Consider the following 19,075-nt stretch of genomic DNA (forward strand, 5'->3'; position numbering starts at 1 on the left):
ACCGAGAACAGATCAACCGAGAACGATAACAAAAGGACAATAACAAAAGGACGATAACAAAAGGACAATAACAGATCAACCGAGAACGGACCGATCAATAACAAATCAACCAATAAAATAAGGACCATAACAGACCGACCAATAACATAAGGACCATAACAGACCGACCAATAACAAATCGAACTCTTTGTTCTAAGTCAATCTGCTATCAGCATTAAATTTCATATCTACAGTATCTATCTATCCATCTCATATCTATCTATCTATCTCATATCTATCTATCTCATATCTATCTATCTATCTCATATCTATCTCATATCTATCTATCTATCTATCTCATATCTATCTCATATCTATCTCATATCTATCTATCTATCTATCTATCTATCTCATATCTATCTATCTCATATCTATCTATCTATCTATCTCATATCTATCTATCTCATATCTATCTATCTATCTATCTCATATCTATCTATCTATCTATCTATCTATTTATCTCATATCTATCTATCTATCTCATATCTATCTATCTATCTCATATCGATCTATCTCATATCTATCTATCTCATATCTATCTATCTATCTCATATCTATCTATCTATCTCATATCTATCTATCTATCTATCTCATATCTATCTATCTATCTCACATCTATCTATCTCATATCTATCTATCTCATATCTATCTATCTATCTCATATCTATGTATCTCATATCTATCTATCTATCTATCTATCTCAAATCTATCTATCTAATATCTATCTATCTCATATCTATATCTATCTATCTCATATCTATCTATCTCAAATCTATCTATCTAATATCTATCTATCTCATATCTATATCTATCTATCTATCTATCTCATATCTAATATCTATCTATCTCATATCAATCTATCTATCTATCTATCTATCTATCTATCTCACATCTATCTCATATATATCTATCTATCCATCTCATATCTATCTATCTATCTCATATCTATCTCATATCTATCTATTTCATATCTATCTATCTCATATCTATCTCATATCTATCTATCTATCTATCTCATATCTATCTCATATCTATCTATCTATCTATTTATCTATCTCATATCTATCTATCTCATATCTATCTATCTATCTCATATCTATCTATCTATCTATCTCATATCTATCCATCTATCTATCTATCTCACATCTATCTATCTCATATCTATCTATCTATTTCCCTAGTAGACATTTCTTATCCCCAGCTCAGGATCTCTTGAACTCCATAAGTTGTTTTATGGGACATGTTGAATGTTTAGTGGGTCTGTTTTGTGCCAGGACAGCGGGCATTCTCCAGACCCCTAAACCCACTTCAATGCTGCAGAACATCTGGAGAAGGATAGCCCCCCCACCCCCCATCCTTCTTTACTCTTTAATCGTATTGTTCTCTTGTTACCCATGTGAAGGGGGATGGGACCAAACTTCTCCACTCTTTGCCTTTCTTCCTATTGGCTGGAAGTTTTGTATTGGCGGCAGCTGATTGGAGGGCTGGACATTCCTCAGCCCCCTTGGTCGCCCTCCCACCCTCTATGTCCTGTCCTAGGATTTCCCAGAGTAGAGAGGAGGTATTCTGGATATGAGGGGGTCTCATCATCTTCTCTAGGGTCTTTCTGTTCCCATGGCCAGTGGACATTTAAAGGGACTGGACAGGAGAGGACCGTGTTCTCAGGGTGCGTAGCTCCAGCCATGTGCGTAGTGTGAGGAGCCTGGACACCATCTGAAAATGCTTCGCCTGTACGTCTGGACTCTTCTTACTGGGATCCTTCATTCCATCACCGCCAGCTCTCCGGAGAACCAGTGCAACTGGAGGGGAAGGTAAGACCACCACCCAACTGGAGCCCCAATAAGTCCGTCAACCACCACCCAACTGGAGCCCATATAGGTGCCTACCATTACCCAACTGGAGTCCCTATAGGTGCTGACCACCACCCAACTAGAGCCCCTATAGGTGCCTACCACCACCGAACTGCCGCCCCTATAGGTTCCGACCATTACCCAACTGGTGCCCCTATAGGTGCCGACTACTACCCAACTGGTGCCCCTATAGGTACCACCCACCACCGAACTAGAGCCCCTATAGGTGCCTACCATTACCCAACTGGAGTCCCTATAGGTGCCTTCCACCACCGAACTGCAGCCCCTATAGGTTTTGACCATTACCCAACTGGTGCCCCTATAGGTGCCATCTACTACCCAACTGGTGCCCCTATAGGTGTTGACAACCACCCAACTGGAGCCCCTATAGGTGCCGACCATCACCAGACTGGAGCCCCTATAGGTGCCGACCACCACACAACTGGAGCTCCTATAGGTGCCAACCGCTACCCAACTGGAGCCCCGAGGGATGCGTCGACCACCCCAAAGATATTTAGGAGGACATTCTGCCTTGACCCCGAATATCATGATATCAAAAAGCCACCAGTGCTTAATAAGAACACAATGGGATCCGGGTCAATGAGGTCCAAGAAAAGACCATTCATGATACTGTATTGTGTCCAGTGGTTGGATACTTTTACTTTGTTTACTAGAATTTTTCGTGTTTTTTTTTTTATACTTTTTGTATATATTCTTTCATCGACATAAATTAGTTTAGTATTTGAAATTTTTGTGCTCTTTTTAAGAACTTTTTGGGAATTTCAAAAAGTTGTGTGATTTGTTTTGTTATTTTTGCACGTCCCGGTAGATTTAAACCAGTGGTCTCAAAACGTGGCCCTCCAGATGTTGCAAAACTTCAACTTCCAGCATGCCCGGACAGCCAACGGCTGTCCTGGCATGCTGGGAGTTGAAGTTTTGCAACATCTGGAGGGCCACGGTTTGAGACCACCGGTTTAAACAGAATGGTGCTCCCAATTTTTTCGCGTGTGTATTTTAGCAATGGCAGATACATTTTTTGTTTATTGGTATCATTGTTCCTCTCAGTTATAAATAGTTGAGAATAATGTAAAAAAAAATATATATATATATATATATATTTATTTAGTCACCATATTGTGGTTACGATGGTTGGGTGTTTGAGCAGCGTTCTGTGACACCTGATGACCTCTCTGGTACGGTTCAGGCTGTGATAGATCATTCCTGACAGGCGGCGCCTAGTGACCATTGACCCTTTCCAGTCATGTTTTCAGGTCACTGCTGAGTGAATGTTCTACTTCAGTATTTTGTTGCAGGTTGTGTTAGATTGTGAGCTCTTTGGGCCAGAGTTTGATGTGTGGATGTATTTTTGGATGGTGTCCAAGAAACGCGTCGGGAAGTCATCAGCGGCTCCTATGTTATTTATAGATTCCGGAACTGATAGTGTAATATCCAGAGAAGCGGAAGCCGTGGTGATGGAGAGTGGGGGTCTAGTTCTCCGCACATCGCTTACGGGGGCCCGTTTTTTAAACTGGACCAGAGAGACGCGTTTCAGTCCAATAATCTGCATCTTTTACATTAGTGACAAATCTCAGAACTGATAGTGTTATATCCAGAGAAGCGGAAGCGGCAGGGTGTGAGAGTGGGGTCTGGTTCTGTGCACTTAGCTCCCAGGGGCCCGTTCTCTATACTGAACCAGAGAGAGACGCATTTCAGTCCAGTAATCTGTGGGTCTTACATTATTGAACTAATAGTGTTATATCCAGATAATCGGATGCAGTAGTGATGGAGAGTGGGGTCTGGTTCTGCTCACATAGCTCACAGGGGACCATTCTCTATATAGAGCCAGAGAGACGCATTTCAGTCCAGTAATCTGCAGCTGTTACATTATTGAACTGATAGTGTTATATCCAGATAGGCGGATGCAGTAGTGATGAAGAGTGAAGTCTGGTTCTGAGCACATAGCTCACAGGGGCTCATTCTCTATACTGAGCCATAGAGACGCATTTCAGTCCAGTAATCTGAGGCTCTTACGTTGTTTATAAATCCCAAGAATTATAATGTTATGTCCAAAAATGTAGACGCAGTCGTGAGGGAGATTGCGGTCTGGTTCTCTGCACATAGCTCACAGGGGCCAGTTCTCTATACCGAACCATAGTAACGCATTTCAGTCCAGTTTTCAGCAGCTCTTACATTATTGAACTAATAGTGTTATATCCAGATAAGCAGATGCAGTAGTGATGAAGAGTGGGGTCTGGTTCTGCTCACATAGCTCACAGGGGACCATTCTCTATATAGAGCCAGAGAGACGCATTTCAGTCCAGTAATCTGAAGTTGTTACATTATTGAACTGATAGTGTTATATCCAGATAGGCAGATGCAGTAAAGATATAGAGTGAGGTCTGGTTCTGAGCACATAGCTCACAGGGGCTCATTCTTTATACTGCGCCATAGAGATGCATTTCAGTCCAGTAATCTGCGGCTCTTACGTTGTTTATAAATCTAAAAAATTATAGGGTAATGTCCAAAAATGAAGAAGCAGTCGTGATGGAGATTAAAGTCTGGTTCTCTGCACGTAGCTCACAGGGGCCCGTTCTCTATACTGAGCCATAGTAACGCATTTCAGTCCTGTTTTCAGAAGCTCTTACATTATTGAACTGATAGTGTTATATCCAGATAAGCGGATGCAGTAGTGATGGAGAGTGGGGTCTGGTTCTCCTCACATAGCTCACAGGGGCCAATTCTCTATATAGAGCCAGAGAGACGCATTTCAGTCCAGTAATCTGCAGCTGTTACATTATTGAACTTATAGTGTTATATCCAGATAGGCGGATGCAGTAGTGATGAACAGTGGGGTCTGGTTCTGAGTACATCTCTCATAGGGGCCCGAGTCTTTACTGAGCCATAGAGACGCATTTCAGTCCAGTAATCTGTGGCTCTTACATTATTGATAAATCCAAGACTTTATAGTGTTATATCCATAAATGAAGAATTGGCAGTGAGGGAGAGTGTGGTCTAGTTCTCTACACATCGCTCACAGGGGCCCAGTTCTCTATATTGAGCCATAGTAACGCATTTCAGTCCAGTAATCTGCAGCTCTTACATTATAGATAAATACCAGACATTATAGTGTTATATCCATAAATGCAGAAGCAGCAGTGATGGAGAGTGCGGTCTAGTTGTCTACACATCGCTCACAGGGGCCCCGTTCTCTATATTGAGCCGCATTTCAGTCCAGTTAACTGGGGCTCTTACAGTATTGAACTTATAGTGTTATATCCAGATAAGCGGATGTAGCATTGCTGGAAAGTGGGGTCTGGTTCTCTACACATCACTCGCAGGGGCCCATTCTTTATACAGAGCCGTAGAGACGCATTTCAGTCCCCTAATCTGTGGTTCTTACATAATTGATAAATCCCAGAAATGATAGCATCATATCCAGAGAAGCCTATACAGCAGAGATGGAGAATGGGGTCTTGTTCTCTGCACATTGCTCACAAGAGGCCCGTTGTTTATACTGAGCCAGAGTGACGCATTTCAGTCCTTGAAAGCCAGATGGCCCAGTATCTTCTAGAATGGCTTTTATACTACAAACTATATATATATATATATATGTGTGACATTCGTACACAATACTGAATTGCGATGTGTCGTTTTAACGCGTTTTGAGTCACACCAATTTTTTTTTCTCACTTTAATAAGAATGAATAGCAAGTGATCAATGAGTCATATGGGGAGGGGGGGGGGGAGCATTCAATTCTATTAGAGTGTGACCGCCATATAGTGCACCCATAGCGTGACGGTCATGTGACTCAGGTTACCTTTCCTTTTTTTCTTACCTTCATGATGAATGCATGTAGTGACAACCCATGTGGGACACATTATGGTGAAATACTATCATTACCGATAGCCTTGTGATTAGTTACCCTAGTACAGTGTTTTCCAAACAGTGTGCCTCCAGCTGTTGCAAAACTACAACTCCCAGGTATGCTGGGAGTTGTAGTTTTGCAACAGCTGGAGGCACGCTGTTTTAAAAACACTGCCCTAGTAAGACCCTTAGTTTCGGCTTCCTGCATGAATGGGCTTGCTAGGGCCTTTGGGGCCCTAGCAAGCAGCTTTTTACTATGTCCATATTAAACTACGTCTAATTGACCCTAAATTGAGTCAGGCCCAGTATGGAGAGTTCCTATAGACAGGCCCTCGGTTAAGTGTCCTCTTTTATAGGAGGGTGCGAATAGCCTTCAAATTCCTCCCCCTGGTTAATGTTGTCCCACAACTAAGCGCTTTCACCTCAGCGCAACCCTAACATCTGCCGCGCCGTACCTTTAAGGCCGCGTCCAGCTGCTGCCTGTATGTCTGTCAATGAGGACTTTACCCAATTTCAGACCTAACAGCTCTATAGGGCCCGGGTTACAAGCCAGGGTCAATTGCTTTTTCCCAGCAGATCAGAGCTGGGATTAGGATGTAAAATGAACTTTTCCATCTCCGATAAGGTATTAGTGCGGTGTCCCAGAGCAGAACACCTTTACTACCTGCTCTGTCGGGTGGTTGTCTCTGACCCTAGCCTGTGTTGTGAGGTAAAAAATGTCCTTAATACCTAGGTGGTGCTGTTTCATTCGTCTCTTCAGAACGCAACAGTGCCCCCTGGGAGAAAAATAATGTCATTTGTGAATATAGACTAATATTGTGTATTTTTGCTTTGATTCGTTGCAGTGGGTTATCCTTGGAGCCGAAGTCGGTGGAGCAGGTGTCATTGAATTGTGTGGAGGGCAGCGTGGAGTGGTTGTACCCCACAGGAGCACTCCGCCTCAGTCTTCTGCCTCGCCTTCCCTTAGCATCTTCAGGGCCGGGGTCCAGCCGCATCACAGCCTGCATCAAGCCACCAGCCTCGTTTCGGGGGGCTCAGTTATACCTGGAAAAGGAAGGAGAACTTGAACTGTTGATGTCGGAGGGAGACCACTCCATGCTGTCCAGGGTTCACTGCTTCACGTGGCTGCCGCACCAGACGGTGGCGCTATTCTTGCAGGCCACACCCCACCTGGACATTAGTAGACGCATTTCAGCATTCCGCTATGAACTGAGAGGGGACTGGGATGGACGGTTGGCACTGCCACTTACCAAGCTGAGCATGGAAGGTGAGATATGGGAACTTCATTAAGACATGATATTAGGGGTCACTAGAAAGGGGTGATCCCAGAAGTGACACTTGGGGTATAGGATAGTGACCCGCTGACACTAGGGGTACAGGATAGCGACACGCTGACACTTGGGGTACAGGATAGTGACACGCTGACACTTGGGGTACAGGATAGTGACACGCTGACACTTGGGGTACAGGATAGTGACACGCTGACACTTTCGGTACAAGATAATGACATGCTGACACTCTGGGTACCGGATAGTGACATGCTGACTCTTGAGGTACAGGATGATAACATGCTGACACTTGGGGTACAAGATAATGGCACTTGGGGTACAGGATAATAACCCACTGACACTTGGGATACAGGACGATAACACGCTATTGGGGTACAGGACAATGTCACTTGGGGTACAGAATAATGACACTGACACATCGGGTTCAGGATAATGACACGCTGAGACTTGGGGTTCAGGAAAATGACATTTGGGGTACAGGATAATAACACTTGGGGTACAGGATGATGACACTTGGGGTACAGGATGATGACACTTGGGGTACAGGATGATGACACTTGGGGTACAGGATAATGACACTTGGGGTACAGGATGATGACACTTGGGGTATAGGACGATGACATTTGGGGTACAGGATGACACACTGACATTTAGGGTACAGGATGATAACACTTGGGGTACAGGATGACACACTGACATTTAGGGTACAGGATGATAACACTTGGGGTACAGGATGACACACTGACATTTAGGGTACAGGATGATAACACTTGGGGTACAGGACGATGACATTTTGGGTACAGGATAATGACACTTGGGGTACAGAAGGATGACACTTGGGGTACAGGAGGATGACATTTTGGGTACAGGATGATAACACTTGGGGTACATGATAATAACAACACTTGGGGTACAGGATGATAACACTTGGGGTATAGGACGATGACATTTTGGGTACAGGATAATGACACTTGGGGTACAGGACGATGACATTTTGGGTACAGAATAATGACACTTGGGGTACAGAAGGATGACACTTGGGGTACAGGAGGATGACATGCTGACACTTGGGGTACAGGACAATAGCTCTGCTGGATTAGGACCCCCGATGGGCCTTGTATAGGTCCAGTTTTCTGTATGCGTCAGAGACATTAGTGATGTAAATTTGGCTTATCTCGGGCACAGAATGTATTTGATGTCCGGCCTCCAGTGGTCACATCAGGCCCTGATGGGGGGTGAAAGAAATGTTTTGAAGTCCTTTCCCTTCCCCCATTCTTCCTTTCCCTCTCTAAACAACAGGGCAGTGTCCTGCTGGGCCTAAGGATATAACCATTAACCCCATTAATTAGTCAGATAAGAAGCTGGGGAAGGGGCCGGTTACCATGACAACCCCGCTTCTCATCACAGACACTTACAAACTCAGCTACCAACTCAATCCAACTCAAAGAAGATTTTAAAAAAGTTTTTACATTTAAAATTTTATTTCGGGCCCCACAATTTAGATGCAATAACTAAAATACTACAACTTTATATAAAAGGTATATCTGCATTCACCATTAAACAAGCCTACAAACTACAAATCCAAGAGCGAAAAAGCTGAAAATTCAAGATTTTCTACGGTTTTAATGTTTTTACAAATGTGTTTTTCGTTCCTATTAGGTGCCTGCCGGCCGTGCAATGACACCGAGATCCTGATGGCAATGTGCACTAGTGACTTTGGTGAGTTTTATTTATCATAGGAACCTGTTGCTTCGGGGCAGAAACTTCAGATGATAAAGGGGTACTCCGCCCCTAGACAACTTATCCCCTATCTAAAGGATAGGGGATAAGATGTCTGATCACAGGGGGCCCGCTGCTGGGGACCCCCGCAATCTCCTTGCTGCACCTGGCGTTTCTTTAGAGCGTTGGGTGCAGCAGTGCTGGAGGCTCGTGATGTCACAGCCATGCCACCTCAATGCAAGTCTATGGGAGGGGGCATGACAGACGTCACGCCCCCTCCCATAGACTTGCATTGAGGGGGCGTGACCGTGCTGTCACGAGCAGGGCGTGGCCGTGACGTCACAAGCCTCCGCCTTGCATTGCCAGTCATCCGGCATGGAGCGAAGTTCGCTCTAGGCACCGGATGTCTGGGGTGCCGCAGTCGAGATCGCGGGGGTCCCCAGCGATCATATATCTTACCCCCTATCCTTTGGAAAGGGGATAAGATGTCTAGGGGCAGAGTACCCCTTTAAAAAGTTGAAGTTGGTCAAAAGATAGTGGACGGGTAGGGGAGGACATGTCCTCATTGGTCTCATACGTGATGGTATTGAGATGGTGACTTCCAGATCCCTGTCTTTTGGCGTTCTGTTCACCTCGGTATTGTTTGGCTTGAGTAGTAAAGGTGCAACCATCTAACCCCAGATTCTAAAAACTTGTAACTATGTCCACTGATAACAGGCATTGTTAGCTTTAACTTTGGGGCACGAGTGGGATCTGTCAAGGCCCGGCCTCTGGCATGAGGAACCCGGTTTATAGTCTTAACTCAGAGGCTTGGCTTGACTCGGAGGAATGCAATAATGGCCCAGTGAAGCGTTCAGTCCTTCCCCAACCCCCAATTGCCTACTTTCATCTGTCCTCTCTACCTAAGCTTACTTTGCCCCCTGCTGAATAAAGAGAAAGAAGTGCCTGTCTGTGGGGAAGGGGGTGTCTAGGGGGGGGGGGGGGAGACCAAGTTTCCTTGGCAATGGTGCCTCTGGCAAAGACTGTCTTCATTTTAGTGATGGCCCCAGGCTCAAGTAACAACCTACAGAACTACAGTTTTGGGGCTGTACAGCTTTCAATGGCCATACACATTAAAACTGATGGGAAGGCTGTCTGGACATGCTATGAATTGTAGTTCTGCAACAGCTGGAGGCACACTGGTTGGGAAACACTGGTCTATGGAATTGCTGGAAATCTCTTATCACTGTAAAAACTTAACGCAAGAAGCTACCACAAATAAGAAAGTGTCACGTATGTGTCCTAATAACAAATCACATTATCTCCCGACGTGTCTCTGTCACTTGTAGAAGTAATGTCATCAGGGGGAGATATTGGTAAATGATCACAATATGAGAAGTTCCCAAGGTGTGGCTTCTGAAGCTGCCAAACAAGTCCAGAAATACAGAGATGAAAATAAGTCTTAGGTCCTAAGTTTTGCTCTAATCATCTCAACCGAGTGTTCATATGTTCTGAATGGAGAGAGAAGGGGTAAGCCATTGCCAGGCTCCTCTGGTGGTGGCTTACGTCTCAAAGAAAGCTAACATATCCAATCCTTCTTTCCCCTGACATCACCTGTTAGGGAAAAGTCGGGAAGACTCCATACATTTTACCCAGTAGTCCAGTTCTGCTGAAGTCAACTTCTTTTTATAATAAAGTGTATACTTGCCAGAAGATTGTTCATCCTTGACCCAGTGTCATCGACCATGTATGACGAGTTTGAATGTCTAAGATGTGTTTTGGTTGCATGTGTGAAATGATTGGTCACTAGACAATTTTTCTGGGCACATATCTTCCACCCCATTTCTCGAATCAGTAGGACTTATCCTGAGCTCATCCTTTGACTTTTTCTCCTCACAGTTGTTCGTGGTCACATCAAATCAGTGGATAACAATGATGAACTACAAGAATCTGTGATCGGGATCAGCGCCACCAGGGTCCACCGACAGAAGTTCACATTGTTCCGGCCTAGAGGTCACTCACTAAGGTCTCACGGTGAAATAAGGACTCCTATCAGCTGTGGGGTAAAACCAGGGCCCGGCAGTTTCCTTTTTATGGGTTGGGTACACTTTGGTGATGCCTGGTTGGGCTGTGCCCCTCGATACAAGGACTTTAAGAAGGTTTATGAATCTGCAACAAAACTCCATGAAAACCCATGCGAGATATCTCTGGACTGATGCCAGCGTACCAGCTGATGAATAACCAATGGATGCAAGAGCATCTCCAGTAGGAAGGAGTCCAACGTGCCAAAAACTGCAAGACAACCATCTCACTGGTATCGGGAAGCTTATGGTACCACCGACTTGGCTCTGTAGGACCTTCCAAATATCTCCAATTCGAGTCAACAATCTGGAAGAGCTCAGGTGCCAATCTGGATATTTTACCAAAAAGACCTTAAATAGTGTCTCGATTGAAGCCATGGTCTTTCTCATTTCCAGTGCTGTGAATTCACAAGTTAAGGGGGGGGGAGTCGTGACCTTCAAAGAAGTCATCTTCTGGACTTATGGATTTCACCCCTCTCGAATTTGCACTCCTTTAAAAAACTTGCTTGAGAACTGAGCCAGTTCATATACTCCCTTAATTTTTTTAGGGAAACCTATTACAAATTATAGACATGCAGTCACCTCCAAGATGGTGGAAGTGTATGTATTTTCCAAGAAAAAGTAAAAAAAAAGAAAAAAAAAAAAAAAGAACTTTCTCTATGGCAGCTCATGATGAACACTGAATACTGTGGGTGCTCCCCTCTCAGCTCCCTATGGGCACTCTGACCAGTAGCAAGGGGAAATATGGCAGCATAGTAAGCGTAGACCACTGGATGGGCATGCTTACAACACACTAGGGTACAAAATAATTGTGAACACTACACCATACTGGTATAACCTGGCATTACTGTGGTAGTGGTAGAATCTCACAGTTTTTGGTTTACAAATCTCATCATTAAATAAATCTAAACAGGGACATACAAAGGGCAAAATGGACCTCAACACAACTGAGACCAACCTCAACCTGGTGATGGTTCATGCCCTCGCAGCCCCCCATTCCAGGAAAGGAGTATCCAGCACTTGTTCCAACCACTGGAATGGTGTGACCTTTGGGCCATTGTTAAATTCCATACCAGTTGGGAAAGGTTGGGGGGCAACTTGGGCCCCCCATTCTCCACAGGGCCCATATTGAACCCGAGGTTTGCCCATTGTACTAGTGAGTTTTCAACCTATTAGTTATCTGTGTCCTCAATGGGCATTATCCAGAGGAGGGGGATATTAGTAGGAGTTGGCCAGTCCATTCAATGGACTATTATGGGAAAAGTATGGAATTTTTTATATTATTTTATTGATATTTTTAGGCCTATACTTGAGACTTAGTTCTATGGGATTGTCCCTTCAAATGGGTGTGAACGATCATAACAAGAACATGCCACAACAAACTGGGCAATCACTGTCAGTGTAAAATGTTGTCCAAAATTTGGCAGGATTGGCCGAACACTGGGTTTTTCCGCCAGTTAGCCTAAAAAAATCTAGCACGGTGGATCAGACTTTTGTTTGCACACAATTTACAGACGGCGGTCAACGGCAATGGGAAAATTGGCCATTTAGGCCAACCATTATCTTATTATAGGTGTTCGGCTAGCCTAAGGGCTCCATCACATGGCCATTCTACTCCTGTAATAGTAGCTCTGTGTATGTCCCATTTTTTTCCTCCGCTAAACTCCTGTAAAATACCAGACACCTGATGGACCCTATTCAGATTAATAGGACCCACCCGGACCTGCCAATGTCAGCTGTGTTCCAACCCATTTAGGATCCGTTCAGTGCAAAAAAAAGGGCCAAACAAACTCGAAACAGGTCAAAGCACAACAGCAGTGTAAACTTTGCCTTAGTGCCCCAACAGTAAATGTTTTTAGCCACATTAAATACCAGAAGTTAGTATTAGTTCACTCTAGTATTACAGACTGGTCTCTGCTTTACCTTAGGGAGATACATAAAAAAAACAAAAACATTTATTCAAATTTCTTTGCTTTATTTATTATTTTTTTTATTTGAAATGTGCACTAAATGTATGTATATATCTATTTTTGTTAATACCAAAATCAGATTTAAAAAAAAAAAATTTCAATGGATCCAATATTGGTGTAACTTTTTATTTTCACATTGTCCTGTAGGCTCGGGGTGAGTCAAAAATATTCTTTTTTTATGATGATTTTTTATCTCATCAGGGATTTCATTACATTATTGTTTTCCATAAAATGAATCGGTCTGTGGGCTGTGATGTCCTGTCTATTTTTTGTTTTTTCAAAATGATTTGAAAAAAATCTAAAATAAAAACTATAATTAAAATCTGATTGGCCGCTATGGTCCACAACACAACAGCATCGTCCATAGTAGGCAAAGGCAATCAGATTATTTATATATATATATATATATATATATATATATATAACATTTTTAATATTATTTTTTTATAGAAACTTCTTGCACTTCATTTGGTATTCTATGCTTTGGAATAGGAAATTATTGTTCTGAAATTAATTTTTAAAACTTTAAAAAAAAAATGTTGCACTATAAGCATGAATTTAAAAAATGAAAATTGAAAATATTTATTTTAGTTTATGTTTTTTATATTGGGTACCGTACCATGAAGTGCAACTGAAAAAATAGGTAGATCAGGACATTTCAGCCCCCCCCCCCCCCCCCCGCGGACACAGCCAGACTTTTCGGAATCTGCTGCAATGTTATAGCTGGATCACTGCCAGACTGGATCTCCTGCCTACTCCTTGTACCGTCCACAGAAGGGGCCGTTCGGGTCCTGACGGGCGGGTGAGGGGGGTAGATCTTGTTTTGTATCCTGCGATTGTATATGAAGCCTTGTACATAGGTGTCTGACAGAACTTGATGTAAATGACTTGTACAGTGTTTTTTATGTTGCTTTATATGTGTTTTGTAATATGAGTTTTTTATATAAAAAGAAACCAAAATAATCAAAGCAGTTTTTGGTCATTTTTTTTTTCTTTCAAATTCCGAAATAAAATCTTTTTCTAACAAAAATAAATAAATAATTCTAACACAAATTTCTCAAGACTAGAAGCCACAGTAGGTTTCATATTAGCGATTGCCTATAGATTGTCCTCCTTGACCCCCTGACCTCTCTTTAGCCCCTAGCAGAAGTTGTGTAACAATTGCCAAAGCAAGTAAGAATTCTTGTGGAGGTCTGGAGTCTTGTGGTAGTACCAGAGTCTTGTGGAGACCCCCAAGTCTTGTACAGGCTCTGAGTCTTGTGGAGACCTTGAGTCTTGTGGTAGCTCCCAAGTTTTGTGGAGGTCTGGAGTCTTGTGGTAGCTCCCGAGTCCTGTGGAGGCCCTTGGTCTTTAAGTAGGTCTTGAGTCTTGTGGTTTCTCCCGAGTCCTGTGGAGGCCCTTAGTCTTGCAGTAGGTCTTGAGTCTTGTGGTTTCTCCTGAGTCTTGTGGTAGTCCCCGTGTCCTGTGGTTGTCCTAAGTTTTGTGGAGGCCCCGAGTCTTGTGGTTGTCCCTGAGTCCTTGTGGTTCTTCCATAGTCCTGTGGAGGTGAGTCATGTGGTTGTCCCTGAGTCTTGTGGAGACCCAGAGTCTTGTGGAGGCCCTGAGTCTTGTGGGGGTCTTGAGTCTTGTGAAGGCCCCAAGTCTTTTTGTGCAGGCCCTGAGTGAGTCTTGTGGTTGTCCTGAGGCTATTGGAGGCCCTGAGTCATGTGGTTATCCCCAAGTCTTGTGGTAGTCCCTGAGCCTTGTACAAACTCTGAGTCTTGTGGTTGTCCCAGAATCTTGTGAAGACCTGTGTCATGTGGAGGCCCCGAGTCTTGTGGAAGTCCCCAGATTATATGGTTGTCCCCAAGTTTTGTGAAGGCCCCGGCTCTCAGGGTTCCCTCACATGGCTCTCAGTGTACGGCCGGTGGGCTGGATGTTTGGCTGCCATCAGTGCGGCTGTGCGAGCAGGAAGTGACTTTTTAATTACAATGTTATGAGCCAAATATTGTTCTCTTCTATAATCCCTTAATCTTATTATCTGCCATCATAACTCATGCGGCACCTCAAAGGAGACTCCTGGGAAGAAGATTAACCCCTTCCCTCTTTGTCGATTTTTCATTTTTGCACTTTGTTTTTCTTCCTCACCTTCTAAAAATCCTAACACTTTAAATTTTTCACCTAAAAATCCATATGAGGGGTTTGTTCTTTGCGCCAACAATTTTACTTTGTAATACTATGAATAATTTCACCACAAAATCTACGGCGAAACCAGATTTTTTTTATTTTTTTAAAAGCCATTTTGTAATTTGTAGCGGCTTCCGTTTCTACACAGTGCAGTTTTAGGTAAAAATTGCACCTTATATTTATTCTGTAGGTCCGTATGGTCGCAAGGATACCCAATTTATATAGGTTTGATTTTATTTTACTGCAAAAAAGAAATCATAACTACATGCACCAAAATTAATATGTTGAAGTGTCCTCTTCTGACCTCTATAACTTTTTTATTTTTCTGTATAAGGGGCAATATGAGGGCAAATTTTTTGCGCCGTCATCTGAAGTTTTTATCGGTACCATTTTTGTTTTGATCAGACTTTTTGATAGCTTTTTATTCATTTTTTTTATGGTATAAAAAGTGACCAAAAAGATGATATTTTGGACTTTGAAATTTTTTTTAAGGTGTACGCCATTGACCGTGCGGTTTAATTAACGATCAAAGTTCAGACATTTATGCACGCGGCAATACCATATATGTTTATTTTTATTTACACAGTTTTTTTTTTCTAATGGGAAAAGGGGGGTGATTCTGACTTTTATTAGGGAAGGGGTTAAATCCCATTTATTAACTTTTTTTTACACTTTTTTTTGCAATGTTATAGCTCCCATAGGACTCAGTGTTATCGCCGCTTGATTGCTGCTGTCTGGATCTCAGGCGCGGAGCAGTCATTCGGCGATAGGACAGCGAGGAGGCAGGTAGAGATCCTCCTCGCGTCCTGCAAGCTGTTCAGGACGTCACGATTTCACCGCGACGGTCCCGAACAGCACCACTGAGCTAACCGGCAATTTTTACTTTCCTTTTAGACGCAGCAATCAAGTTTGATTGCCACATCTAAAGGGTTAAAGGGGTTCTCCGGTGCTTAAACATCTTATCCCCTAATAAGATGCCTAATCGTGGGAGTCCCGCCGCCGGGGACCGGGATCATGCACGCGGCACCCGTTTGTAGTCAGTCCCCGGAGCGTGTTCGCTCTGGGACTGATTACCGGCGACCCCGTGTGATGTCATGCTCCGCCCCTCAATGAAAGCCTACGGGAGGGGGCGTGAGGGCTTGCATTGAGGGGCAGAGCGTGACATCACACGGGGGCGTGACGTCACACACCGCCCGCCCTGTAGTTGCCGGTAATCAGTCCCGGAGCGAACACGCTCCGGGGACTGATTACAAACGGGGTGCCCCGTGCATGATCCCGGGGGTCCCCAGCGGTGGGACTCCCGCGATCAGGCATCTTATCCCCTATCCTTTGGATAGGGGATAAGATGTCTAAGCACCGGAGTACCCCTTTAATGACAGACATCCGCCCGATCGGAGATGTCCGGCATTAGCCGTGCTATTAGCTTATAGCAACCGGGACCCACCGGGTATCATGCGCGCTCAGCTGCTGAGCACGCGTCATACCTCGTGAGCCGCAAATGGACATGAAAGTATGTCCATTTGGGCAAGGGGTTAAAGGGGAGGGGGATTATACTAAGTGTATACACAGGAAAGTCCTACAGTATACAACCAGGAACCATTATATATACATAACACTATCCATCTATTTATTTATCTATCTCATATCTACCTATCTATCTGTGGTGTCCCAGTACAAGATATGGTCCTTCTGTCCTGTCAGGTTGAGTCCCTGTCTGTCCCCAGGGCTCTCCTGCAGTATCTCCCCCTGTGTATATAGGTTTCCCATAAAATGGTTTTCATATAATGAGTAAAGGACCTTTATTGCTAGTCACATGACTATGTTTAAGTCACATGTTTACGTCATATGATTGTTACCCAGAGAACCCAGTGACCAGGTGACCTCCCAAGTAACCTATGGGCTCCTTGCACAGCCCCCTATATAAGATAGGGAGGAGCTGTCATCTCTCTCTTAGTTCCTGAGGTCCAATGCAGTCGTCTCAGTGTCTGTGTCCGGAGCATTGGAGGCCTCAAGCCTAAAGTCTCAAGTAAAATAAAGTCATCTAATCTGAAGTCATCAAGTCAGTCAAGTCTACTGTCTAATCACCGTGGTCTGCATTACAGTCAGTCTACCTACTGCAAGTCCCAGCAAGCCTGGAGGTCTCTCTGTGTTACTGGTCACCTCTCTGAGATACTGGCTGAACTGTATAGACTGTACCATCTGTCTAACCTCAGTAAAAGCTACTGTTACCCTTAACCTGGCCTTGGACTCTTTATTGTCCCTGCCTGACCTAGGACTAGCGGTGCTACCTTCGGGTGGTTACATAGGCAAACCATGCCCTGGAGTCACAAACACAAAGGGGTTAATACCATCTACCCCTGGACAACACCAATAACTCTCAGTAAAGCTACCGTTGTCCGTAACTTGGTGTCAGAGTCTTTATTGCCCCCGTGCCTAGCCCAGGATCCAGCAGTATACCTTGGGGTGGTTTTAGGCTAAACCACGCCCTGGCGTCACGAATACAAGGGGTTAATGCCATCTGCCCCAGGGGGACAACATCTGTCCTGCACCACACACCCGGCCACCACATATCTATCTATCTCATATCTATCTATCCATCTATCTATCTCATATCTATCTATGTCATATTTCCTGGTTGGACTTGATGGACGTATGTCTTTTTTCAACCATACTAACTATGTAACTATGTAACTATATCTATCTCATATCTACAGTGGGGATGAAAAGTTTGGGCACCCCAGGTAAAACATTTTTTAATGTGCATAAAGAAGCCAAGGAAAGATGGAACAATCTTCAAAAGGCATCAAATTACAGATTAGACATTCTTATAATATGTCAACAAAAGTTAGATTTTATTTCCATCATTTACACTTTCAAAATAACAGAAAACAAAAAAATGGCGTCTGCAAAAGTTTGTGCACCCTGCAGAGTTTATAGCATGCACTGTCCTCTTTACAAAGCTGAGACCTGCCAGTGTCATGGATTGTTCTCAATCATCATCTGGGAAGACCAGGTGATGTCAATCTCAAAGGTTATAAATGCCCAGACTCATCTGACCTTGCCCCAACAATCAGCACCACGGGTTCTTCTAAGCAGTTGTCTGGAAATCTGAAACTGAAAATAGTTGACGCTCACAAAGCTGGAGAAGGCTATAAGAAGATAGCAAAACGTTTTCAGATGTCAGTATCCTCTGTTCCGAATGTAATTAAGAAATGGCAGTCATCAGGAACAGTGGAAGTTAAAGCAAGATCTGGAAGACCAAGAAAAATATCAGACAGAACAGCTCGCAGGATTGTGAGAAACAATTCAAAACCCACTTTTGACTGCACAATCCCTCCAGAAAGATCTGGCAGACACTGGAGTTGTGGTACACTATTTCACTAAAAAGAGATACTTGTACAAATATGGTCTTCATGGAAGAGTCATCAGAAGAAAACCTCTTCTACGTCCTCACCACAAAAATCAGCGTTTGAACTTTGCAAATGAACATATAGACAAGCCTGATGCATTTTGGAAACAAGTTTTTGGCCGGAATGAGCAAAGGTACATTTGGAGAAGAAGGGGAACATAATTTAATGAAAAGAACCTCTGTCCAACTGTTAAGCATGGGGTGGATCAATCATGCTTTGGGGTTGTATTGCAGCCAGTGGCACAGGGAACATCTCACGAGTAGAAGGAAAAATTGATTCAATAAAATTTCAGCAAATTTTGGATGCTAACTTGATGCCATCTGTGAAAAAGCTGAAGTTAAAGAGAGGATGGCTTCTACAAATGGATAATGATCCTAAACACACCTCAAAATCCACAGGGGATTACATCAAGAGGTGTAAACTGAAGGTTTTGCCATGGCCTTCACAATCTCCTGACCTCAACATAATTGAAAATCTATGGATAGACCTTTAAAGAGCAGTGAGTGACAGACAGCCCAGGAATCTCAAAGAACTGGAAGACTTTTGTAAGGAAGAATGGGCACAGATACCTCAAACAGGAATTGAAAGACTCTTGGCCGGCTACAAAAAGTGTTTACAAGCTGTGATACTTGCCAAAGGGGGCAGTACAAGATATTAACTCTGCAGGGTGCCCAAACTTTTGCAGACGCCATTTTTTTGTTTTCTGT

At 43.6% G+C, this 19,075-nt stretch overlaps 1 protein-coding gene across 1 annotated transcript; it reads left to right on the forward strand.

Moving 5' to 3' along the window:
* Positions 1-1,603: 1,603 nt before the first annotated feature.
* On the forward strand, positions 1,604-13,149 carry METRN (meteorin, glial cell differentiation regulator). The gene is made up of 4 exons (XM_056534574.1): positions 1,604-1,850; positions 6,600-7,021; positions 8,703-8,762; positions 10,641-13,149. Exons 1-4 carry the CDS (start codon positions 1,759-1,761, stop codon positions 10,955-10,957), a joined length of 891 nt encoding a protein of 296 aa, XP_056390549.1. The 5' UTR covers positions 1,604-1,758; the 3' UTR covers positions 10,958-13,149.
* The last annotated feature ends 5,926 nt before the right edge of the window (positions 13,150-19,075 follow it).

This window comes from Hyla sarda, chromosome 8 (assembly GCF_029499605.1).
Source record: "Hyla sarda isolate aHylSar1 chromosome 8, aHylSar1.hap1, whole genome shotgun sequence".
Lineage (NCBI taxonomy): Eukaryota > Metazoa > Chordata > Amphibia > Anura > Hylidae > Hyla > Hyla sarda.